Genomic DNA, 24,885 nt, shown 5'->3' on the forward strand with positions numbered 1-24,885 from the left:
AATTCGTGCAGCCAGGGCTGACCCCAGCCAGGGAGCAGGGGGAGAAGAGCAGAGCTTACGGGGACACGACCATCAGCACCACTGCAGCCCTGTCTTGCCTGGTCAGGTTTTGGAGCTACTTTTGCTTTACCTTTCCAGTGATCAAAGCAAGGGCAGCCCTCCCACTCTCCTTGCTCCTACTGTTGTGCTGATTTTGCGTCCCCTTGACCCCGAGCCTGCTGCCGGTCCCAAAGGCAAACCCCAAAGTCTCCTAGAGGGCAGAGACCTGACAGCATCTCTCAAGAGCAGGGGCCAGGCACACAGAGGTGCTGAGATGACATCACCAGGCAGCACTGCCTGCAGGGACCAAGCCTGCCCCCTTGGGGTCCTCAACCCCCACCAGAGAGGAAGCTGCTGAAATTGGGGCACTTGCTGCTTCCCTCCTAGAACCAGAGCAAGCCACAAGGACAACCAGTTTCCCCAGTGCCTCTGGGAAGCAGGCTGTTTAAAGGGAAGGTCTGTTCCTTGCACGGCTGAAGTAACCTCATTGCTGCACTGCTCCTTGGATCAGTCAGTGCTTAGCAGAAGCGGCCCAGGCTGCAGCCCCAGCAGTCGCTGCACAGATCGCCGTGTGAAAGCACTCCCTCCAGGAGGGGAAGGCAGGCCACAGCCTATCAGTCATGCAACCTTGTGCCAGACACAGGGGCCACACTGGAGCCCTGAACAACTGTTCAGCTATCACTACTTGTCAGATGCCTCCAGCCAGGCTTCAGACAGCTCCATGCAATAGGGCTCCCTGATAAGCCAACCAGAGCCAAGCAAGCAGCTCAGCCCCCGACAAGTTGTCCATTTTCAGTAAGAGCAGAGCGAGCTCAGCAATTCTCAGAAGGAGCTCGGCCCCACAGGATCCAGCCCTCACTTGACTGGACAGCTTGGAATTGACACACACTACTCTAGAAACCATTAGGGCAGCTCTCTCAAAGCAGAGCAGACCATACTTTCTTTCTTCTTTGGCAAAGCAACACCACTAAGTCACAAAGAGGATATGCATCCAGCTGAAAGGATTCCAGGAGGTCATTTGCAGAGGGAAGGCGTCTCCAGCATTTGATCACGGAGGAAAATGGGACGGCATAAAAGCACATCAGCAGCAGGTACAGCAAAAGAGAAGAAAGCAGAGCAGAGATGCAAGCAGAGGCCACAAGAGGCTGAGCCTTTAAAAGCAAAGATAAGCAGTTTGATCTACAAACGAACCCTTGTGAACAGGCAATCTCATCAACAAGGCGACCCAGGGGACGCTCCACCTGTGCCTTAAGTCACAGGTTTCTGCTCTCCGCAGTGGGAGGGGAATGAGACACGTTCCCTGCCACTTCCCAGGAGGTCAGGATCACGTCTGACCATCACCTGTACTGGGACCGCAGATGGAACATATTCATTCCAAGAGGGATCTGCTGCATGGACGCAGCCCTAACACAGCTTCTCCGAGACAGCCTGCAGCTCAAAGGAGTTGGAGGAAGAGGGCTTTTTTTTTCCCCCTCTTCTTTGTTTTGCTCCTTTTTCATGCCCTGTTTCCCTATAACTCATCTGTGAATGACTGTGAATGAGGGAGATAATGACAAAAACAAAACTCAAAGCAGAAATACAAACAGTTGAAAGAGCGGCGTTCAAAGGCAGCATCTCAGGCCAGCAAATTCTAGTGGATTGAAGGGACAAAAGGTAGACAGAAAGCGTGTTAGAGAGAGGGATTCATTATCCCTGATCCCCTCTGTGAACTACAAGCAACTTTCTCATTCACACACTTGCTCCTTGAAGGGAAGGTTGGACTTAACATGCCTCTTTCAGACATGAAGGACTAGGTTAAAGATCATTGTAGGCTGCCTTTCCACACCAGAATGAAGCTGTCAACAGGCAGGGCCCATCTGCTTCCCATTCTGTCCAAATCGTCTTTAAACAGACCATTCCCAGCTTTCTTGCACAGCAGCAATAAGTTTGAAGAGCAAAAAGACACCCAAGAATCTCCTTGTTGCAATGCAGAACAAGGCAGAACAATTCAGCCTGCAACATGGAAGCAAAGCTGGCGGGCAGCATGTTCACTGCAGATCACTGCAACACTCAGGATGACCTCAAGAAGAAAACGTAGCTGAGATCGTGCAATAATGCCAGTGAGGAAGGCTGCTTTTTCCCCTCCGACTTCACTCTGTAGCCCAGCTCTGGCTCCTAACAATCCTGCCATGCTGACAGGTCTCTGCCTCCTTTGACTAAGGCCTGGTAAGGTGAACAGGCATTAAAACCAGTCATGGCACCAGACAGAGCCAGGTGACAGTCACATTGACGCAAGAGAATAAAAGACCATTTCTGCAAATGCCTCAGAACAAGCGATCCTGCCCCATAGGCTAAACTTACTGCTCTGACCCACTTCAGCTTTGCCCTCCTCAGACCTCTGTAACTCTGAGCACATTTGGCAAAGGCAAGCCCAACCAAGGGCAGGCCTCAAGCTCACACCCACTGATGCTGTCAAGACATATCTCAGCACAACTCCACTAAAGCCTGAGCCCAGGAGATCAGCACCATGAGTAAGGAGGAAGCCCAAGCACAGGGAGATAAGTGACTTGTCCAAGGTCACACAGAAAGGCAGTAGCAGAAGCAGGAACAGTACAGAGGTCTCAGCCTTTTGGTTCTAGCTGACAGGTAATGCCATATCTTCAAAAGGCATCACTGGTCAAAGCCAGACTGTAAGAGCAGAGCCAAAACACATTCTTTCTGCATCTTCCTCTTCATCCTCAGCTTCTGTCTGCTTGCAACTTGCTTGATTTCTCATCCAGCAGGCAAGCACAGAGCCTCCGCATCCTGGAGGAAGCACTGCGGGCTGAAGCTCATATCTCCATGCATAGCCCAAATGCATTTATTCTCCCTGGCCCCCAGATAAGCTGCCAATTCATTCCTCACTTAGAAAACATTCACTATGGAGTCCCGAAAAAGCACTAAAAAAGGAGAAACAAGAGGATCCGACCCTCCTCCTACCTCTGAGACTTTGTATTCGCAGGTCAGCTTCTTGCCCTTGACACCTTCATTCAGAGTGAGGATGAAGCCCATGTAATCTGCGTATGCCTGCAAACGCACCCGAGAGAGCAGGGCGTTAGTGAACACACAAAGTTTGTTTGGACAAGCAATACAGCATGGGAGCACTCCCATAGGCAGAGGGAACCCTTCCCAACATACAACACCGCTTCCCTGGATGCAGGGCTTGCTGTGAAGTTGCTGCTGGTTTTTTGCAGACCCCCAAGATGATGGTGACTGCACTAAGAACTCCGCATCCACGAAGAAACTACAGAGAGAAGAATCTTAAGAAAGCTTAGACTTTCCTCTCTGCTCTCCTCTTTAAATTGGCTAGTTTTGAAGCATCATATCCAGAGCAGCTCTGCAACCCGAAGTCTTCAAAGCCCCCAGATTAGCATGCTGTCAGATCTCCCTCCTTGTGACCCTCTTGCATGGAAACCCTGACCAGGAGAGAGTCCTTAAGCCCAGGAGATTTCACAAAGAAAGTTCCCCCCTTGGCTTTTCTTGAGACCTTGCTATATCTTAAGCCATCGCAGGTCAGCCATTAAGTAAGAACGTGTTTCTAAAAGGTGGGACCAACAGGAAGGGCAAGCTTGGGTCATCATCTTGATCCCTCAAAGGTAGAGAACCTGCCTGTTCTGCCAGGTCCACGCATACAATAAATAAAAACTACCCAGGAAATTGAAGGTCTCAGCTCTAGAGCCCTTTCCAGCACAGCAAGGTGGGGAAGGCCCCAGGAACCAACAGGAACCAACCCAGTCTGCTGCTACTAGAGGGCCACACAGCTGGACCATGTTCAAGCTGAGTTCAAACAATGCTGCGTAAATCTAGTTTTGATATGATGTACAGGCTAGGTAGGATGAAATAGTTAACAGTTTCTAGACTAGCCTGTCGGAAGGGAACAGGGATAATTTTCTGGTCAACCTTGGGGCTCTCCCTGGCTCCCTCCTTTGTCAGAGCCCTTGGCTACCAGACTCTGCACTTCAATGTCAAACAGCCCTCTGCACTACAAACAGCCAGTGACTCTTCTGCTTTAAAATACAAATCAATTAGTTTCCCATTACTTGCCCAAACCCACCTTACCTAGTGGCTGTTCCCAGGCTAGACCTGGCTGCCACTGGAATGCAAAAAGCACTTACCAATTCTCCCTGAGCCCAGACCCATACCTGAGAGCGCTTCCACTTGGCCATGTCAGAAACCATGTTTATCTCCTTTTTGGGGATCATGAAGCTCTGCTGGAGGGGAGGAGCCACCTCCTCAGAGGTCTCTGGGACATACAAAAAAGAGAGGTGAAAAAGGACCGGTGGAGAAGGAATCCTCTAATGTGAGCCCTTCCTTAGAAATCAACATTCATTTCTCAGGAGAGAGAGTGAACAAATCTGTCCTAGCTTGCACTGTTAACCCACCAAGTTGCAGTCACCCAGTAATAATCGCTCAGTCCCTGGATAACATACCCCAAGGACACTGCAAGGCTTCAGAAAGTTGCACTACGCTTTGTTTTCACTGCTAAAGATGCATTTCCCATTAAATTAGAGAGGTTGTTGCAGGAGTGAACAAAATCAAGGTCCAGCTAGATAATTTATTTCTATCCAGTGAAGACAAGCCTCAGGTCAGGGAGAAGCACTGAACTCTCCTAACAATCTGCCCATACTTTGGTTAGGGGATTTTAAGCCAGAACTGCAGTCCTCTAAAAAGCACAACTCTTGCAAATTCAAAGCTGGAACAGTTCAATAGATGGCGCTCAGCCCAGCACAGCCCAGAGCGGTGGCCCCCAGTCCAGGCAGTGCAGGGGCTTCGAGAATGCTGGGACACAGCATCTTCCAAGGGAAAGCTATGAAGGTCATTTAATTTTAAAGCTCTCCAAGAGCCCAGGATGTAATATTTAACGTGACTGCAAATTGTCAATGCATTAGATCAGCTCTTCCCCCCGGCATCCAAACCAAGGACCCAACCCTACCTGAAGGGTCACTCCTTCCCCAAGCTCTCCGCAGCGAAGGAGAGTGCTGGCTCTGCCCTCAGCCGGCAGTCCTGCACCAGGAGGACACTGCAGAGCCAGAAACGCTCCACAAGGTTAGACGCAATTTGCATCATGTTTTTACAAGCAAAACTTTAATAGCAAGAGGCAGTGCAGCAGGCCATAGCTGAGGAAACCAGCTATTAATGTGAATTTATGAATTCTATCAGAGTTACCTAGTTCATCATTTTAATTCTGGAAAATCTGAATTTGAAGTTTTTTCAGCATCGGGCACCCTGGAAACGCTTTAGTGACTGCTCTCCACACGACGACAAGTTCAGGCACTGGCTCCATAACACATGACAGCAAATCTGAACTCCTTTAAATATTGTAAGTTCCATTTACATAGAAAATACTACCTAGAAACGTCAGCAGCTCTTCCCCTTTTGTCCAGCAGAGCAGTGCTATCTAACAAGCAGATCACCGAGAACTCTGCCACAGACTCATCACATAACCTTAGAAAGTCATTTAACTTGCTGCCTCTCAAGTTCCCCATCTACAAAACTAACGTAGTCTCATCACCTGCCCAGGATGTTAAGGCGTTTGGTTCATTCTTGTTCATAAGTTGTAGTAAAAGCCCCAGATACAAAGCTAAGAGGAAGAACGTGTGAGGAATTTAAATGAAAGACGTGTGCCTGTCTCCTGAAAATGCACCAAACAACTCACAGTAACTAGTACCATAATCACGGAGCAGTTTTTTTTTTTTTAAACATAGTTTATAACATGGACACAATAAAAACACTGCCCCAGAGCAGCAGTATACAAAAAGGCCAACAGTGACTTGTCCATTAATACAGATCATACGTGCAGAACAGATACGTGGCCAATGCAACGTCCTGAATCACAGGCACCACGGTGTTAGTTCAAGCTCTGTCTCCTCAAAGAACTTGTTTCATCTCTTTACGTTTGTTTCTCAACCATCACTTCTTCTTATGCACGCTTTGTGCACTTCCTCTTGGGGAACAGACCATCGATATTTACAAGAAAAAAAAAGATTATAAAATTAATACATACGTAAAAGCGTTAGAACAACGACGTGACGGAGACAGGAGCAGAAAAGGTTAGTTTTATGAGGAGACACAACTTTGACAAAGGGGGCACTTCCAGTCTTATCCACACAGGGGAGAAAAAAACCAAAACACCAAATTCAGCTGACAGATGGACTTTCTACAACAGCAAACCCTGTCCATTTCAGCACAGGCAAGGGATAGTTGCTGGATTTTTGCTCTATGCCTGCTCCTTGTATCAGATCGTTGTAAGAGCTGAACGTACAATACCACCACTGAGAACCCTTCAGCGGCCAGGTACAAGGTAGTATAAATCACTGGGCATTTTCACAATAATGGCATCTGCTACTTCTCAATTACTTGTGGACATTTGCTCAAAGATCTATGCACACCTTTTCACCTGTATGGCACATTTCTGAAGCTCCCCAGCACTCCTGGGAGATATAAGTCTACTCCTAGTTCACCAGCAGGAAACCGAGGCAGAAAAGATGGACTACATCTGACAGAGAGCCCAGACTTCGACTGCTCTAGTGGCCTAGATCCCAAACAGCTTGTCCCAGGGGACGCGCAAGGCAGACACGCACACCCTGCAGACCTTGCCTCCTCCACCCCTCCCGCTCCCTGCTTCGGGGCGCAGACCCCACAGAGGGCACCAGCCCAACCCTCCCTCTTTTGGGGGAGATAATATATTAACAGCACCACAAAGACTGCGTTGGGCCGGCAGTTTATCGCCGAAGAAGCATCAGCCCAGAGCAAGGCAGGGGGACAGCTGTGCTTTGGGGGAGCTTCTAGGGCTCCCCATCCTATAAAGGGCCTCAGCCCAGTCCATGGGGCAGGGAGCCCCCACCCCCCCCCCGGGCCACACAGGCCCTGGAGCCCCTTGCTAACCTCGACAGCAAGCAACTCCGGCCCCACCAAGGTCGGGGCTCTGGTATGGAGCCCAGATACCCCTGACCCCAACCCCCCCATATACCTTATGGGGCCCCTACTCCCCTGACCCCAATTCCCCCCCATAACCTATGGGGCCCATATCCCCCCACCCCTATCCCAAGCCTCCCCCATAACCTATGGGGCCCGGGTCCCCCCGGACCCCAAGCCCCCTCCATACCCTTTGGGGCCCGGGCCCCCCCTGACCCCCACAGGCTATGGGGTCCGGGCACCCCAACCTTGCAGACATTCCCCAAAGGCCTCCAGTACAGCCTCCATCCGAGACGGCCCCACAGCCGCCGCCCCCCGCCTCGGCTGGGGGGCACCGGCTGCCCCTCACCTGCCTGCCGCTCGCTCTCTGCCATCTTCCTGGAGCCAGGCCACCCGCCGTTGTCACCTTTCACCTCTCACCTCCTGACACGCCGAGGCCACCGGCGGCCATCTTTGAACAGGGCAGGCCGCCCGGCCCCGCCGCTCCCGGCGCTGTCAACGGGCAGCTTGGCCCCTCCGAGCCACCGTCGCTGCCCACGCCGCCATGCTTGTGCGGGGCGCAGCCCCCTATGCTCCTACAGGGCCGCCACCAGCCATGTTTGTACGGGGCGCTGCGGCCCCCGGCTCCGTGAGGAGGGGGTGTGCGCGGACGGGACAGGAGGAGCGCCTCAGCGGGCAGGACGACCTCACCCGCTCCCCTGCACTGCCCCCGGCAGCCGGCGCCTGAGGGGGGAGCCGCACCACCTCTCCCAGCCCCCACAATCGGCAGCACCCCATCCCTCCCTCCCCCTCCCCCGCCAGCGGCCGCCTTGCCCCTCCCCAAGATGGCGGCGCGCGCTTCGCCCCGCTCCAAGATGGCGGCGGGGCGGCCCCGCCCCCTGGCGGCCGAGCGGGGCGGCGGGGCGGCGGCGCCCGGTGTCGCCGGTGTCCTTGCGGCGGGCGGCAGCCGGGGCCGCGGCGGGCCGGCGCGGAGCCATGCTGGCCTTCGTGGCGAGGGCTGCGGTAAGTGCGAGAGCCGAGCTCGGCGGGCGGGGAGGGGGGCGACACGCGGGCGGGGCCCCGGCCGCGCACACGGAGCGTTTCCCCCCTTGCTCGGGGCGCGGGACGGCGGGGACGACCCGCCGCTCAAGTTAATTCTCGGGGCTGGCGCGATGCCTTGAGGCCGAGCCGTCGGGGCTCGAGGCCGGGTAGGCGGCCGTGGCTGGGCAGGGGCTGCCGGCGGGGCCTGCGAAACGGGCCTTTGCCGGCAAAGCAGGGGGAAGGTCGCAGCCCGCGGTGGGGCTGCCGACCCCGCGCCTGGACGGAGCAAGCGCTGATCGCGAACACGGACAGGTCCCCGGGGCGGGAAGGAGACGGTGCGGGACGACGGCAGCAGCTACGTGATGGGTTGTTCTCAGGCAGGGCTGGTTGGCTCCGGATTGGAGAGGTGTCCAGCTTCAAATTGGGAAAATAAAAAAAAAAAACCCACAGGAACAGACAGATGCCTGTCGTCCGACACTAAATGTTTGCGGCCGGGCTGGGAATCGGATACCGCTCTGAAATTGCCCCGGCCCCAGGCTGCAGGTAGATCTCCCACCAGCTCTGCAGGCACTAGAAAAGGTCAGTTGCCTAGTTAGCTGGAACGCGGCCCGGGAGCCAAGCCAGCCCGCGAGCCGGAGATGGCTGCGCGCCCCGCGCGGGGCTGGTGTTCGTTTCCCCTGTTGCTCATGGGGAAAGGTGGGCTATTTGCTGCCAGCTGCCCCATCTGTTCAGCTGTGGTCACCGTGCCTCCTCCCACCAAACGCTTGAGTCTGACCTCAAAACGAATAAGCAGAGGACAGGAGAAAGGGAAGGCACAAACCTACCCCACCTTTTACTGGGCAGTATTTTCAAGTAATTTGATCTGGGATTTTCCCTGTTACTCCAGGGTCAATCTGAAACTGCTTGGAATCATCATACTTGATAGATCACAGCTGTGTCAAAGACTGCTCTTGTCTGCCTTCTCATTTATTTGAATTAGACAGTGAGGAGGGTGTGATATTCCTCGTGTGCGCCCTATTTTGGAGATAGCTTTTTTTTTTTTAAGGTTTGACAACCCAGAATTTCCCAAAGTCCTAGCTTGCAATAATGATCACATGTGCACAGGGGATGAGGGTATAAGATACCACCTTTTGTCTCCAAATTGAATTTGCTCCCATCTCTAGTTAGTCTGTTTATAGTGATGCTGGGTCACAGTCCAGTTCCTGCTAGAGAGTTGTCCCCCTCTGACGCCCTCTGGCCGCTTCTGCTGAGAGTCTGAGCAGAAGGACTGAATTCCCCATCGCCTCCAGCAGTGCTGCCTATGGCTGGTCCCCTGTGAAGACCTGCTTCCAGGACATAAATTGGGGTCTCTCTTGTCCAGAGATGTTCTGGCTTGTCTCGGGACGGCTGCTGTAGCTTCACACCCCAGGCAAAAGCCAAGGGAAAAGCCTCTCTTTGCTCCCACGTACTGATAGGATGACTTCCCAGTGTCCGCACCTCTGCCATGGCTGTAAGCGCTGAGCTAGTGTTCAAAGAGAGACTCTGCCCTCTCCTAACACGTGTACCCATCAGCAAACAGCAACAGGGTAAAGTGGCACCTTCAGGCTCTGACCGTCAGTAGCCGAGGGAGGGCTTTCTGGAAAGCTGCCTTCACGGCATGTGACGCAGTTTGATGGTTTGATTACCCCTGGCCTCTCCCAGGCCCGTGTCTGGCCTTGAGCCTTCTGAACAGAGCAGTTGTGTGGCAGTTTGCTAATGAGGTGACTCCCTGCACGGGCAACGCATTGTCAGGTGGAAGAAGAAACGGAGGCAGGCCGAGGGAGAGGTTTACGATCTTTTCTGGCCTCCCAGCCATGGATAGGAAGCGGGAGCAAAGAGAGAAGGTACAGTATCCCCACACTGCCGTGATTGACCCCCTTCGTTATTTCCCAGCCCTGCTCTCCATTCATGCTTCAGTAGTTCCCCCTTTTCTCTCTCTCTCTTTCTTTTTTCCTCAAAACCTTCCTTCCCCAAACTTTGATCCCCTAGTTCTTGCCAGGTCCTACAAGGAACACAGAGTATTTTCTCTGGGGGCTCAGCACCATGGAGAAAACTTTGTCACCTTGCAGATTTGGCCCTTTCTTTCTACTTCTCTGTGCTTACCTTTGGGAGGAGGCAGGGGGATGGCTACTTTCTCATTGCTTTGGAAATCAAAGGGCATGTTCTCACTGGCTTTGCATCCTCAGAGCGAAGTCCAGAGTCCTGTAGGAGCGTCTGATTCACTAGATCCAACAGAGGGGGAGGAGCAGAGGGAACTCAGAAACTCTAGAGTACAATTTAAACATTTTCAGGCAGAAGGGTGTCCAACCCTGGTCACCTAAGGGGACATTTTTTGAATTGGGGGTGGGGGGGGGCGGGGGGGGAACTAGCAAGTTCATTTCCTGGTTAGCAATGGGGTTTACTCTGTTCCATTTCTCTGCCTGAGGAGATGAGCGCAGTGCTTAGGTTTTCGCTCCCACGTATCCCAGACTGATCCTAGGGGACTGTTGGCATCACCCACAGTTTCTTGGACTGCTCTGCCTGCTCCCTCCCCAAAGGTGTCTGTACTTGGGCCAGGCCCACACTAGTATAATTGGATGGAGGATCTTCTAATATAGCTGGGTCTTCCAGTAACTGGGAGAACCTCCAGTACTATAAAGGAGCATTGCCCTAAAGCCCGCACATCGCAGTCAACCCTTCCCTTCCATCATCTCTGGCCAGCCAGAGAAGGGGGATTTCAATCTTGTCCCAGGCTTGACTCAACTAGATTCTGCGTCCTAAAAGCCCACTGTGTAGTTTGATTTGGCACAAGGGTTCTGCTTACCTTTCTGGCCTTGTGCTGCTGTGCGCTTTAAGAAGGAATGAAGCAATTTTTGACAATACTCAAGATGAATATTTCTTCCATAACGTACTTTCTTCCCACTTACCATGGGATGGAAAGGTTTGACTTTTGCTGAACACATGGAGCCTATCAGCTCGAAGGTGCCCAGAAAGTGGGAGATGCATCATTATCCTAGCAGCATTTCCTCCAATGAGCTGAGAGTCAGTATCTTGGGAGATCGAGTTTCTCTTCTGCACTTTTTCTGTATATCCTACGACCATCTCTAGCATGTGATCGGTAGACCTGTCTTGCATTTGTGCTTTTGAATGCTCTGCTCCTATGCTGAGACGCCTCTGTGTTCTCCGAGAGGTTGGGATGGAGATTACCAGATGCGAATTACTTGCTGCCTCATTCACAATGGGAGGAAGTTTTGTCTCGACATTTGCTCTGTGCTTTGCAGGCCAGGCCCTATGGCCTGCTGAAACCAACAGCTTTAGGCAAGATCCCAGGCAGATTCCTACTTCATCAGGAAGCATTGCCCAGTCTCCCAGTGCCACCACTCCAGCAGACCCTGGACCGTTACCTGCAGGCTCTGCAGCCCATCATCAGCGAGGAGGAGTGGAACCACACACACGAGCTGGTGAATGAGTTCCGCAAACCGGGAGGCGTTGGGGAGAGGCTGCAGAAGGGCCTGGAGAGAAGAGCCAAGAAAACGGAGAACTGGGTAGGTCAGGACTCCATCCCCAGGCTGTGATTAGGAAGGGTGGAGGTCTGATGCACACCTCTCCAAAGTCCTGGGTGCATCCACTGGCATCTGTGTTTTCACTGGTTTCATCTTCCTAACCAGTCTGCTGCTCACCTTTCTGAGCTGCATGAGCTTCTCACCAGCTGTCACTTGGATGAGCAGAGATTCATGGCAGGACAGGGAGTCCCTGCCCCTCTCTGTGGCTGCTGAAGCCCCTAAACCTGCAAGCATCACACAGCTGCCCCAAGAAGTAGGAAACCCTCTGTTCCAGCCTTGCACCTAGATCCCCCACTGCCTTGCTCAAATTCCCCTCTTCCCTTCCACACACAAAGCGTAAAACCCAAACTGTTTGCAAAGTGCGGGACAGAGCTGGGGGCAGGATGTTGTGGCTGTTCAGCTGAGCTTGGACCAAACAGCAGCAGATACCATGCCTGCGTGTTACCTTTCTCCGTCCCAGCTCTCTGACTGGTGGCTGAAGACAGCTTACCTGGAGTATCGCCTGCCAGTTGTGGTTCACTCCAGCCCAGGCGTGGTTTTACCTAAGCAGGATTTTCTGGATCGGCAAGGTCAGCTCAGGTAAAGTCCTTTTCTGCCTTCCCCTAGGTTTCTGATGGGATGAGCTATCTCTGCTGGACAGACAGGGAGGTATTCAGGCTGGTCGGAAAAGGGAGTATTTAGCTTGTGGTCCCCAAATTTGATAGCTGTCTATGCTGGGCAAGAGGGTTGTAGGGACAAGGAAAGACTGCTGGGCTGTAAGGAAGCTCCTAATTGCACCAGATTAAATAGCTCACCAACAGGGAAAACAAAACAGTCCAGTGGCTTAAGCTCTAAACCATGACTCAAAATATAGGTTTAGGTCTTTGCTGTAGCACAGATCTCTGCATGGATAGACACACTAAAGACTAGGAGGCACTAAGATTGTGTGTGCAGTTAAAGGAGGCATAAAAAGTAGCCCAGGCACTAAGAGAGACCATATAGAAATGCCTTTGGAGTCTGCCAGCCCATAGGGATGGGGGGAGCCTGCTGCTGCCATTCAGACTTCTTCTGTCCCCTCCTGTGTCATTACACTTGTGGATTTATAGCTTAGAAGACCAACGTGTCACCAACCTCTCTCCACCCCAGCTCTTCCTTGCAATCAAACTGCCATTCTTATGGCTCCCTTCTGCTAATGAGCATCACAGTGTCCCTCAGACCACCCCACTGCTGCCACCGAGCACACGGTGGATTCTCTCACTCTTTCCTGAACCTGCCTGTGATTCATATTTTCTCTTCCTCATGGGCCCCCTTTCATTTTTAGCAACCAACCATCACGGGCACATATCAAACTCTACAAAACTTAATGTTGGCCTTTATACAGGGTTACCTTTTCCACAGTAACCAGTCATCGCTGCTCCAACATATCAAAATACCAGCCGGGGGGCAGTGAGGGCAAGAACAAATTCCTCCTTTCCACTCCCTTGGTTATATACGACCAGGAGTGCAGAGGGTAAGCCTTACCAGGAAGTGCAAGACTAGACATCTTATGAGCTTTTGCTCATATAATTCACCTTTAAGTCATCCAAATGGAAAAAAAAAAAGAGATTTTGAGCATTACGTAGCGTCCCAACCAGTGGAATGAAGCAGCAGCATGAGAATCTGAACTCCCATGTAAAACAAAATTTAAAAGCGTGATTGTGTAGTTTGCAGCTGCAGAAATAAGTTTGATGGCATGGCTTGAGACAAAAGATTCAGAAACCAGAAGGCAAATTTAAGAAGTGCAGTTCTCCAATCCTTAATCTGGCAACGCTGCAGATTGAAAACAAGCCAACTAACCAACCTCTCCCCCTATCTCCCCCTCAAGCTCTAGCTCTGCTCCCAGGCCGTTTGCTCTCTGGAAAAAAACATAGGCTCTCTCACTTTTGCTTCCCAGCTGTTTTACTTTCTCAGGTTTGTGCAATAAAGCTGGGAAGTTTTCACTGAAAACTACTTTGGAGGATGTGTGTTTTATTTAATAGCCCTTAGGTTCTTGGAGTTATCTCCTTTGGTCTTTACTAGGGATTGGGAGGCTGAGCAAGCCTAGATGACACTGCCTGCAAATGCTAAATGCTCCCCCCACTTTAATGCCTTCGAAGCTCAGTTGACTTGAACCTCTTGTCACAATGACCTCCTTCCTGCTGTGTGTGGGTGGGAGCTCCTAGGTCAGAGAAGTCCAACCTGTCACTCTCAAGCCAGGCAGCCTGATGTGGCTCATCAGAGCCTCTCTCCCCACTGGGAGTTGGCCTTGGCAGTGTATATGTGGAGCCTAGTAAACACAACGCCTCAGCATCAGCATGCAGCCTATCCTCATTTGTTTCAGATCCTCCACTGCCAGAGGAATGGTCTTAGGATTGCTTTAGCAGCAGAACATTCATTTGGTAGGAAGGCTGAGTCAGCCGTGTCAAAGTCTTGGACACAGGGAGACACAACTGCACCTTATCCTGAAACTCAGAGGTGGCCACTGGCCAAGGAAAGGCAAAAGTCCCCTTTTTGGTGTAGTTTTAATGCTAAGACTCAGAACTAGGAGTGACAAAAATCACAAGGCATCCGTGAACAATGCTGCTGTTAGACAGTCATTTATGCATCTGGACTGAACCCTACTTTCTTGAAGGTTGTCCAGACTTCACTGGTTACACAAAAAGAAACACTGAAGTGCTATGTGGTAGGGCTATCCAGCAGTGTCAGCTCTCAGACTCAGAGTGGCTTCACCAGCTATCCAAAGACACACACAATAGGGACCTGGCAGAAAGGCTGAACCTAAGGAGCAGAGCCCTGCTCAGCTCTCTTCTCAGTCCCAGCTCTTCAGGGCTTGTATCTCTACTGATTACATTCAATTGTTTTCCAGGTTTGCCGCCAAGCTGATCGAGGGCGTCCTGGATTTCAAGACAATGATTGACAAGTGAGTTAATGGCCCTCCAAACTTCCTGAGTGTTCCTTTCTGTCATAGAGAGGCTGAGCTCAGTCCATATATCTCCCTCTCAAGTAGAAAGCCAAGGGAAAACAGCACATATCTGAAGAGAGATATTGTAATCAACATCGCTGCTCACTGCCAAGGTCACCACCACTGCAAAAAAGCAAATTTACTTTTCTCTCTTCGTGCTCTTTGTTTACCTTAATACTTGCATCGGCACGCGTACACGCTTAGCGGGAGTGAACCTGAATGACAGTCCTGTGGAGCTGCATACTTTGTTTTCCCAAACAATAAGTTGCAGCTCAGGCAGCAGGAATGTGTCCGTCGTCTTTGGGCTTCTGGTGTTTCTCAAGTCTGGGCAAGCCACGGTGAGCTCTAGAGAAATTTGTTCCTCCCTACCCCTTCTCTTCTGAGCCCCAACCAACCAACCTCTGTTGAACATGGCTTATTTATGTTACATTCCCCAAACATGTTTATATGTTTTTATAAGACAGAAGAGTGATTTTTTTTTTCCCCTTTCCCAAGGGAAAAGCCAGCAAACAGACACTTTCTGTAGTCCCTACTAAGAAGGCTGGTGGGAACAGGAAGGAATGGCCCCACTTAAGACTGCCTGCACCCACATGTTTAAACCTTGCTGGAGTGAGTGTAGCTGGCTGCATGGCTAAGCCTGTCTTGTATTGGGACCGCAGGCCTATTTCATTGCTGTGTTTTTTTTTATTCCCTCCTTCCTTACCTTGCCGTATTCTCCAGTGAGACCCTCCCAGTGGAGTACATGGGTGGGAAGCCCCTCTGCATGAACCAATACTACCAGATCCTCTCATCCTGCCGCATTCCCGGGCCCAAGCGGGACTCCATTGTCAACTATGCCAAAGGCAAAAAGCAGTCCAGACACATCACGGTGGTCCACAACTTCCAGGTATGGCTTTCAAGGATATTGGTTTGAGGATATCCCTTTCAGCTGGCTGTGCCAGGGGAAAGGGAACAACCCACAAGGTTTGCCTCAACAGGGATTCATTTCTGCTCCCTTTATCCCCTTTGGCCTCAGCTAGCAAACACCTGGGATTGCCCTGTGAGAGCAAGGGACTGCAAGGCAGAAAAGGTCTCTCTTTCTGTTTCTTGTCCCTGCAATTTCCATCTTTGAAAGCCCACTTAACAGACTGGGTCTGGAACTGGAAACTGCAGGTGGAAAGGGGATAATGAACCCTGCCACCACGGACAAGTCTCAGAAAAAGAAATTCCCCTTATGTATTGACCCTTGTTACCGTGCTTTCTGAGCTCCTTAAAACCCTGACTGTATTTATGCCCTGCAAGGGAAGTTGGACTTGGATCTCTCAATTCTGAGCAGCCTTTAAAGGTCTCCTTGTAAGCCATGTTCCTAGGTCTGGTCTTACCTCCTCAAAGTGGCTGCTCCTTGATTCTGGGGTTGGACAATACAGATCTCCCATTTTCTGTCTTTGTCTGCTCTTCTCATCTTCAGTTCTTTGAGTTGGATGTTTACAACAGTGATGGAAGTCCCCTTACAACTGACCAGCTCTTCATTCAGCTGGAGAAGATCTGGAACACCTCCCTCCAAACAAACAAAGAGCCTATTGGGATCCTCACCACCAACCACCGAAACAGCTGGGCAAAAGCCTACAACAACCTTCTCAAAGGTCCGTGCAGCCCCTCCCATGGAAGGGCTAACAATCACTAACTACTAACCTCCCCACTGTGCTCTGCTTGGCTCTTTCCTTTGAAAAGCCTTTGGAAGCTTGTTCTGGGCAGATACGTGAGCTTTCCACACCCAAAGCAGCAACTTAATCTCATTGCAAAGCACTCCTATTTCTGTTTTGGAAGCTACACGGGTGAAGCAGGGAAGCTTGGCTAACTGACCTGAAATCGTAGAGTTTTTTTTGCCTTGCCAAATGGGTGGGAGGTAAGAACCATGCAAAGAGGAGTGTGACTGTAACACGCTCCCATCTGTAACAACCCAACCACCTACAGTTTTAGTAAGTGGAAGCGTAAGACAAGACCCCTAAATGACCGATATTGCATTGAGGTACAATGGGGATCCAGTACTGGGTCCTTCGATCCTGCTCTTTCACATTTCAGCCTCCCTCCAGGTAAAACAAGCTTTTCAACTCCTCTTTGTTATTTCCTGTTCCCTTTCTGTCCCAGACAAGACCAACAAGGAATCTGTGCGTGCAATTGAGAAGAGCATTTTTACTGTCTGCCTTGATGCCCCAATGCCACGGGTGTCCGAGGACATCTACAAGAGCCGTGTGGCTGGTCAGATGCTGCATGGTGGAGGAAGTCGCTGGAACAGCGGGAACCGATGGTTTGACAAAACCCTTCAAGTAAGTGCTGATGCCATAGAGACACTGAAGATGAGGGTCCAGAGGAAATGCTTTTTCCTGAGACTACAAAGGTCTAACAGACCCCAGAAACCTTTTGCAGGAAAGCTTTCCTCATAACCATGGAGAAATAAGGGGGACAAGGCGTGGAGGCTGACAGTATAAGATCCTTTGGTTTCCCTTGCAGCCACCACAAGCACTCTCTTCTTGCCTCAGGGATTTTTCAGTTCTTTCACTGCTTCTGCCCACGCTTGTTCAGTGCAGCCTTGTTCAGCACAGCTCTTCTTTGTGTTCCTTGTAAATCAATTTTCTGCCTGCGGGGAACAATGCCTTGTCTGCTTGGAAGCAGCCCAAACGTAGGGAGGTCTGTTTCTTGTATTTCCCCCAGGCTTGTCACTTTTCCCGTCTCTGCCAGACGCTACCCTTTTTTTTTTTTTTTTCCCCCAAGCATCAGCTGCCATCCCACAGTATCCCTCTGATCTCTTCTCCTTTCAGTCTTGTCACGATCCTTCAAGAGCAGCTGCTATTCGAGTTTCTCCTTCTGTATTAGTTGATCTATTCTGACTCCTAGACAGTAGCAACGTGCTTTAAAAGAATTCTTCCCTTATCTGCTGAATCCTTCTTAATGTTTTCAGAAATTTTGTTCCTGTTTGGAACTCCTCATTGATGGAATAAAGCTTAAATGTTTCAGCTAATTGAAAAGTAAGGGTAAGTCAGCACAAAGTGATATTATTCCAGTATTACATGAGCTTCTAAGTAAATCAAACCCATTGAACCACTCCATGTTGCCAAAGCGCTGAGCTCACCAGTATACAACATTCTTTTATCCACATAATTTCTGCAAACCCATGTAGCAGTGATACCAGCTCCTCTTAGGCCCACTGGAAGACTTCCATTGCTGTTCTGCTAAATGAAACCCTAATATGTTACTTTCCTAGCAGGCAGGAATACGATCGCTGTCCATTCTGATACAGAGCAATGAGATGCTAAGATCCCTCTCTGCATAACTCCTACTTCAGGCTGCAACTCTCTCTTCACTGCTTTGTCCTCTCATACTTCTCTCACAGTTCATCATTGCTGAAGACGGCTCCTGCGGTCTTGTATATGAGCATGCTCCCTCAGAAGGCCCACCCATCGTTGCTCTTCTGGATCACATCGTGGAGTACACGTGCGTCCTGCTTCCTATATTTTTTCCTCTATTTTGGAGCTGGGTTTTAAGCCACCGTATCCCCAAGAATATGCTCTTCACAGCTCACGCCCCAGGAGCTTGCTCTGGAGGAAGGGTAGTGCTCTGCTGATTTAGTTATTGCAGTTCTTTTGTTGATGACCAGGACTGAGTAGCCCAGCTCACACAGGTACTTTTTTGCTACTGCTCCCATTTGCAAGTAAAACCACTTTTCAGAGTTAACAGGACTTTTGCGTGGCAAAGCTGTTCCTCTGGGTGGAATACACAGAGGAGATTTCATTCATGCCCTTCAACAAAACTCCAAAACAAAACCAACTTTGTAATGGCACCGTAAAGAATTTTTCAGCATGTGACAAGCATCGTAAGGTGCTAGGAATGATCTCTTTGAGCATGTCTATCCAGAATTCTGCTGTGTCAAGCCTTGCATCAAAGATCTGCTTAAACAGCTTCACAATCACTTCTTTATGCAGGAAGAAGCCAGAGTTGGTAAGATCGCCTATGATTCCTTTGCCGATGCCCAAGAAGCTGCGGTTTAACATCACTCCAGAAATCAAGACTGACATAGAGAAGGCAAAGCAGAACCTCAACATGTGAGTATGAAGCAGTAGAGAAGTATGGTGAGTGACTGAGGGAGTAATTCACGTCCCCATTTTGGAACCTGACAGTGGTTTAGGCAGCCACTCAGTGAGGCTTTCCTCACTGCAACCAGGGAGTTTTCCCAGTGACTTCTTAGGTCAACACTGAATCTTGCCAAAAAGCACGCTAAAGCCACCTGCCAGGAGCAAATTCAGCAAAGATGCTGAAAAGGGGCGATTGCTTACCCATTCCACCTTAGTGGGAAAGAGCACTTTACTGGATCTAACTAGGGATACTGGCGCATACACAGGCATGAGCCCATCTAACCCAGCTTACCTTCAGCAATGGCCAAAAAAAAAAAAAAAAAACACCACTCACCTCCACAGTGCTGTCCGAACACAGAGCTTCATCTTGTCACACAGTCTGTATGTGACAGAGCCCTCTGTCCTTGCGTAGATCATAACCCAGTTCTCTCTGAGCCTCGTGAAAACAAAGTCCATACCTTTATGTTACAACAACAAGCAAGAGAAAAAGGAACGTTTTTGCTTCCCTTCCTTGCAGAATGGTCCAAGACCTGGATGTGAACGTCATGGTCTTTCATCAGTTTGGGAAAAACTTCCCCAAATCAGAGAAGATAAGTCCTGATGCTTTTATCCAGCTGGCCTTGCAGCTAGCATATTACAGGTAAGACCACCACTAGGTAGCTTTTCAGTCTCTTCACCCTTCAGCATCAAACTCAAATATCCGAGTCTGTTAAAGGTGCCACAGCCAAGTTACCAGCAGGCTGTCATGGCCTGTTGTCATTGTATAGCCCTATGCAGGCTCTTAAACCCTGTCTTTTCCCCATGCACTGGGTCTGAACATCTCACCTGTGGCAGATGCCAAGGAACAAGTGAAATTTACCCCTCTAAGCGCGCAGAATCTTTGCAGAAGTGCTTCAGAGATCAGCTCTCAATGGGCCCGCCAAACGGCTACTCCTGTCAAGGCAAACTCACTCCTATGACTTTCTTCATCTCCCAGGATGTACGGCCATGTCTGTGCCACATATGAGAGTGCATCACTAAGGATGTTCCGTCTGGGCCGCACAGACACCATCCGCTCCACTTCTGTGGACTCTCTTAAGTTTGTGCAAGCAGTGGACAACTCTGACAAATCGGTGAGGAGCTCAAGAAGTGGAGTGAAAGGACTCCACTCCAGAAAGAGAGGGAAGCTGTCTATTTGGGTAAACCTGTGTCAACTGGTTTCAATGAACCAGTACTGCATCTGATAAGAAGCTGTGTTAAAATGTACCTTGGAGTATATAGTTATACACCTTGGGTTTCATTTGGCTTTCCTTTTGTTATGTATTGATAGCCAGAAAAACTGCACGTGGAGATTTCTAATCACACCAAAACGTAGCATGCCCCCTCTAAATGTCTGTTTAGCCACTCAAACTAAGTTCCACTACTGATGGATGGAGAACTCCATTCAGAATGGAGTAACTCAGCCAGGCAAAATGGTTTCAAAATTAATGTTAGCTTAATATAGACACAGATACGCCCTCCATCCTAGAGGAACAGCCAGAATAAGGCTATGCGTTCTGTTTTTAAAAAATAAAAAAAACACACACCTAACAGCCAGGTCTGTGTGTTCTCCTCAGGACCAGGAGAAAACAGACTTGCTGAGGAGAGCTACCCAGGCCCACAGGGAATACACTGATATGGTGAGTGTCCTCTATGCAGCCAGGGTTGGGGTTTTGCATAGCACGTGAGAGTTCTGGCGAAAGAAGAGACCTTAAGAGCTTTCAGTATGCTGGCAGAGCAATCTGGCCATTCACGCTCTTGCACAGGACTAACTGATCTGAGAGTACTCTGGGGAATCTGAGGAGTTGTTCGAGTGTCCTTGGTGACTGGCCTAAAGGAGAGAATCAAATATTAAAACAGCTTCAGTTCTCCCAAACATTGTTGCTGGTAAATGCCATAGCTGCTTGAGGACTCCTTAAACCAGAAAGCCTGTAGAGAGGAACTGTAAGGTTGATTCCACTGAGGTGTTTGACTTCACAATCCTTACAAACAAGACTGACTTTTAGTTCTAAAGGCAGGATCTAGGTTTTTTTCCCCTAACTTTAAACATTAAGATATTGAGATGTGTTTCCCCCTTGCCCCCTACAAAGAAGGGGATAATTTTGTTTGCTTGTGTGCTAGACAGGCCCTCATCTAGTCTTTTTTTCCTTACAGGCAATAAACGGGAATGCAATAGACCGCCACCTCTTAGGCTTGAAGCTTCAAGCTATTGAGGACCTAGTGAGCATGCCTGAACTGTTCATGGACACAGCATATGCTGTTGCAATGCACTTCAATCTCTCAACCAGCCAGGTAGGACTCATCTGAGTAAAACCAGGAGTGCTCTCTTTGATTCTCTGCATTGTCTTTTTCGTCTCCACGTTTCACCATCATCCCTTTCCATTAGAAACTAATCTCTGTTTAGGGAGAAAAATTGTTAAGCCTGCTTCCAAGATTAGATCTGCAGCTTTATGGAATTACAGTAGGCACAGCCCTTCTCAACCCTCTCAAACACTAGCAGAGCCAAAGGCCAAGATCACCAGAAGTTTTGGTGTCTACCTGCCTGTGATATCAATTGGATTTAGATGCCTAAAAAGCTTTGCATTCATCATCTGTGCTATGGTTCTTACTCATACACCTTGGCTTGTGACTTATTACAAGCTTATCTTGGTAAGTAGTGCTCCTTTGCAAAAGCATATGAAAACACATTGCTACTAAGTGGCAGAATCCAGCACCTGTGCACTCATAGGTGGGTCTGACCAAAAAGGCCCTCTTCTAGAGCATTTTCATGAGATGGCAATTTTTTCTACTGTTTCCAGTTGTTACCATTTGCTGTCTACATGTTCTTTCTGGCTGAATAGAAGTTTTTAATCACATTGTCTCCACAGGTCCCAGCAAAGACAGACTGTGTGATGTGCTTCGGTCCTGTGGTTCCGGATGGCTATGGAATCTGTTATAACCCTATGGCAGAACATATCAACTTTGCAATTTCAGCATTCAACAGCTGTGCTGAGACAAATGCAGCTCGCATGGCACATTATCTTGAGAAAGCGCTGCTAGACATGAGGATGTTGCTCCAGTCTACTCCCAAATCCAAACTGTAAGAGGCAAATATAATGCCAAAGCCCTAAATTAAGGGGCTCTCTCACGCACTGAAGTTCCCAGTTCCTCAGAAAATGGTTGAGGGGATTGCTGGCCTCAACGGGATCCTAGGAGAGCATCTACCATTTGTTTTCAACAACAGATTACGAATGGCCATCCACAGGTATTAGACTGTGTGTTGAGAGGAAACATTGTCTTAATCCAACATGGAACTGACTAGTCCTCTCCCATTACTGCAAAGTGTACCTTCCTGTCCTCAGAGAGGACCAAAACATGATCTTTTTATGGAAGTTACTGTGAAGGAATACAGAAAGCACAGTACTTACCAGTATCTAAATCAATTTGGTGAGGAAGGTAGTTCTTCTCCAGGAAGAGCAGGGAATGATGCTTATTATATGATGGAACTACTGTAAGACCAAGTCTTTTTGCTGGTTTAGGCTTTTGAAGAGTCTGCAGCATCTTTCTTGACTAAAGGATTTTCTGTCACTGCAGCAATTGACATTTGGCAAGGGGAGAGATAAATTCTACAAATCAGAGCAGATCCAATTTTGTTAGAGTGCACTGCACTACTTATCCCAAGCCCCTGACCATTATATGCTTTACAGGTATGTGGATCTCTTTTCTGTTGCGCTGTTCCTACTAACAACAGGGTATCATCACTACAGGCTAAGTTTTTTTGTTGTTGTTTTTTTGGGGTTTTTTTGCTCCAACCTTTTTGTTAGAAGCATGCTGTTGTGGTCCTAGCTACTGATCTTCAGGCTCAAAGTAAAGCTCTCCCTGCCCCCCCCCCCCCCCCCCCCAAAAAAGCTTCTACAGAACTTCTCACAAAGGTTTGGCTAGCTTTAGTTTTATGTACTTCAGTGTTTGTGGAGATGAGAAGGGCTTGCCTATACATTTAGCAGGACTGTTGTCCAACTCACCTCATTGCATGTTTCTTTGGAATTGAGGAAGAGAAACATAACATTGACCTTCTGTTTACAGAAGCCACATGGATGGTCTCCTTCAGGACACGTTTTAAATCTATAATGCAATTTTACACCTTGCTGTCAGGGGCAACATCTTTATGCATAACATGTTATGCTTAAGTTTGCATAAAACAAAGTGCTTCTGATCAGGAGCTCCAGAACACGCTTCCATTTCTGGCCCAGAGTTCAAGACTGTCAGAGCCAAAGGAAGAAAAAAAAAAAACCACACAAACAGTTGCAGAGTCACCTTTCTTCCACATCATTCTGCTTTAACAAGGCAAAAGGTCTTGAAAAGCAGGAATAAAGCTGAGAACTTGCAGGCAGCACAGATGTTTGTTCACTGTGGCAGCCATTGTTCTGGCAGTAACAGTGCTGCACCTTTTCTGCCACTCTTGGATTTTTTTTTTTCTTGCTGTCATGTTACTCGGATTTGTACTAGCTCTATTCAGTGAAAGATAATGATCTCATGACAGTGCTTTTATGTTGGGTTGACAAACTTGAGAGGATAAAAGATTGTATAGATTTATACATTAAAAAAAAAAAATACAGTTTTAGCATTGGAGGTAGTGCTTACAAAAATTCCTATGAGTCTGCCAGAATCCAAGCTCCCAACTATCCTTTTAAATAGCAGTATGTAAAACCACATGGGAGTGAAGAAATCTAGTGCTATTTCTGCAACAGGGATTTAATATTTAAACTGCACACACTTCAAGATGTGGCTGCTGAGACATCACCATGAACAAGAAGAACTAGGAGTGTGATGGCCTATTTTGTTACAGGAAAACATCTGATCAACTGCCACTTTTCTGGTCATAGGCCAGCAAGGGGCATGGTCAAAGTGCCTTGGTAAACGTATGTGAAGAAACTTGCACTAAACCTGTTTAGAGGGGAAAAACAGATCATTCTGATCTGCTTCTTTAAAGATACAAGCCAAAACTATTACGTGTTTGTTTTTTTTTAAAAGGGTGTTATTTCAAAGCTTCTATCTTATACCTAAATAAACCTTAAAAAAGAAAAATTTAACTGAAACTCACCTGCACAGCCAGTGATTGTATGAACTGCCACTTTCACATCATCTACATGGATTTAGATTTTGCTGATTTTATAGAAGAATCCTGAATGGAGTAAGATAGTCCAAAACTAACAGGAGCACTACACACCTGGAAGCAGACATCCCTGCTGACTCCTCCACTATGAGTTAGACTGCAACTACGAACAGAATACTCAGTATTATCAAGATTTAAGTGATTATGTAAATACTACGTAAGAGACCACACCTTGCTGGAATGAAGTCCGGTTTTATGGAGCTTTTTTCAGCAAAAGGAGTATTTTTTTTCCAGAGTAATAATCCTCCCCGCTTAACTGAAATAACCTCTGTACTAGGGGATGAATTATTTTTCCCTGTTTACAGTGCCTTCAACCACTGACACTACAGTATTGCCACTAAAGTATTTGAGACTGGCCCTTTTCTGTTTCCTCTCTTATCAAAAGGGAAGGCTCTCAAAGGAAGGTGCCTATTAAAGATTAAGCAGAAGTGTGCTCTACTGTGAATGCATCTCAGAAGATGGGTTTGATCTAGTCTTGGATCTAAATCTGGATATCCCACTAGCTTCAGTAGAGTATAGCTGCAAGAAGCACAGTATCACACTGAAAGTCAAAAGATTCTTAAACCATTTTATGCATCCTTAATGCTATGTGGAGCCAAAATTCAGATCAAAGTTGTTTTTTGAAGTGCTTGAAAGGACACTAAAAATCATTACAAGTTTTTTCCTTTAAAAAAAAGTTTGTTCTTATTGTCCAAGTTCTAAATTGTTATGTCCTTCTGACTTAGTCCTTCTTGATTTTTTTGGTGTTTACCTACAAAATACTATATCCCCCTCCCTGTTTTTGACTGTCTGGTTCTTTCTCAAGAGATGTTCACAGTCTTAAGGCTGTATTACGTACAAGAATGTAAGTTCTGGAAAGACTACTGGTTTTGAGCAAATAATTACAGAAATGCATAGATTGAAAACATTCAACTAACTCATGGGGTATGAGTGCAATTTATGACACAGCCTAGTAGTGTTTGCATGCTTTGCTGGTTAGCTGTATTAAATACTGTTTTGATAGTGTATTCAGTGTCGTGCAAAGATTTGAAATGTTCTTCCAATAAACTTAAACACAATAAACAGATGAGTAATATGAAAAGGCTTAAATCTCCT

The 24,885-nt window shown here is 48.5% G+C and overlaps 2 protein-coding genes across 5 annotated transcripts in view; one reads left to right on the forward strand and one right to left on the reverse strand.

The window, feature by feature from the left end:
* The window catches only part of PTPA (protein phosphatase 2 phosphatase activator), a 28,297-nt gene extending 20,851 nt beyond the window's left edge, over window positions 1–7,446 (reverse strand). The window contains exons 1-4 of one of the 3 annotated variants that reach the window (XM_068915059.1): window positions 7,322–7,421; window positions 5,852–6,001; window positions 4,200–4,300; window positions 2,998–3,084 (exon numbers count right to left, since the gene is read on the reverse strand). In XM_068915059.1, coding sequence (XP_068771160.1) covers window positions 2,998–3,084; window positions 4,200–4,259 — 147 coding nt within the window. In that variant the 5' untranslated portion in view covers window positions 4,260–4,300; window positions 5,852–6,001; window positions 7,322–7,421. Of the gene's footprint in view, window positions 1–2,997; window positions 3,085–4,199; window positions 4,301–4,990; window positions 5,078–5,851; window positions 6,002–7,321 lie in introns of all 3 variants that reach the window. The other 2 variants (XM_068915060.1, XM_068915057.1) reach the window with 2 other exon arrangements.
* Window positions 7,447–7,647: 201 nt separating this feature from the next.
* CRAT (carnitine O-acetyltransferase) lies at window positions 7,648–24,873 on the forward strand. 2 transcript variants are annotated; one of them, XM_068915047.1, is made up of 15 exons: window positions 7,648–7,974; window positions 9,763–9,854; window positions 11,271–11,534; window positions 12,013–12,131; window positions 14,416–14,469; window positions 15,232–15,397; window positions 15,959–16,133; window positions 16,639–16,817; window positions 17,882–17,982; window positions 18,471–18,590; window positions 19,138–19,260; window positions 19,597–19,732; window positions 20,216–20,278; window positions 20,793–20,930; window positions 21,506–24,873. In XM_068915047.1, exons 1-15 carry the CDS (start codon window positions 7,797–7,799, stop codon window positions 21,719–21,721), a joined length of 2,124 nt encoding a protein of 707 aa, XP_068771148.1. In that variant the 5' UTR covers window positions 7,648–7,796; the 3' UTR covers window positions 21,722–24,873. The 2 variants fall into 2 exon arrangements, with proteins under 2 accessions (XP_068771148.1, XP_068771147.1); XM_068915046.1 differs by lacking the exon at window positions 9,763–9,854 and having other exon boundaries at window positions 7,866–7,974.
* The last annotated feature ends 12 nt before the right edge of the window (window positions 24,874–24,885 follow it).

This window comes from Struthio camelus, chromosome 20, assembly GCF_040807025.1.
Source record: "Struthio camelus isolate bStrCam1 chromosome 20, bStrCam1.hap1, whole genome shotgun sequence".
Taxonomy (NCBI): domain Eukaryota; kingdom Metazoa; phylum Chordata; class Aves; order Struthioniformes; family Struthionidae; genus Struthio; species Struthio camelus.

Bases quoted from the DNA above. Each gene is read 5' to 3' on its own strand.
- CRAT (XM_068915047.1), top strand. From the start codon at position 7,797: ATGGCGGCGCGCGCTTCGCCCCGCTCCAAGATGGCGGCGGGGCGGCCC. The intron at 20,279-20,792 runs GTGAGTGTCCTC...TTTTCCTTACAG, and splicing joins ACAGGGAATACACTGATATG to GCAATAAACGGGAATGCAAT. The intron at 20,931-21,505 runs GTAGGACTCATC...TTGTCTCCACAG, and splicing joins TCAATCTCTCAACCAGCCAG to GTCCCAGCAAAGACAGACTG.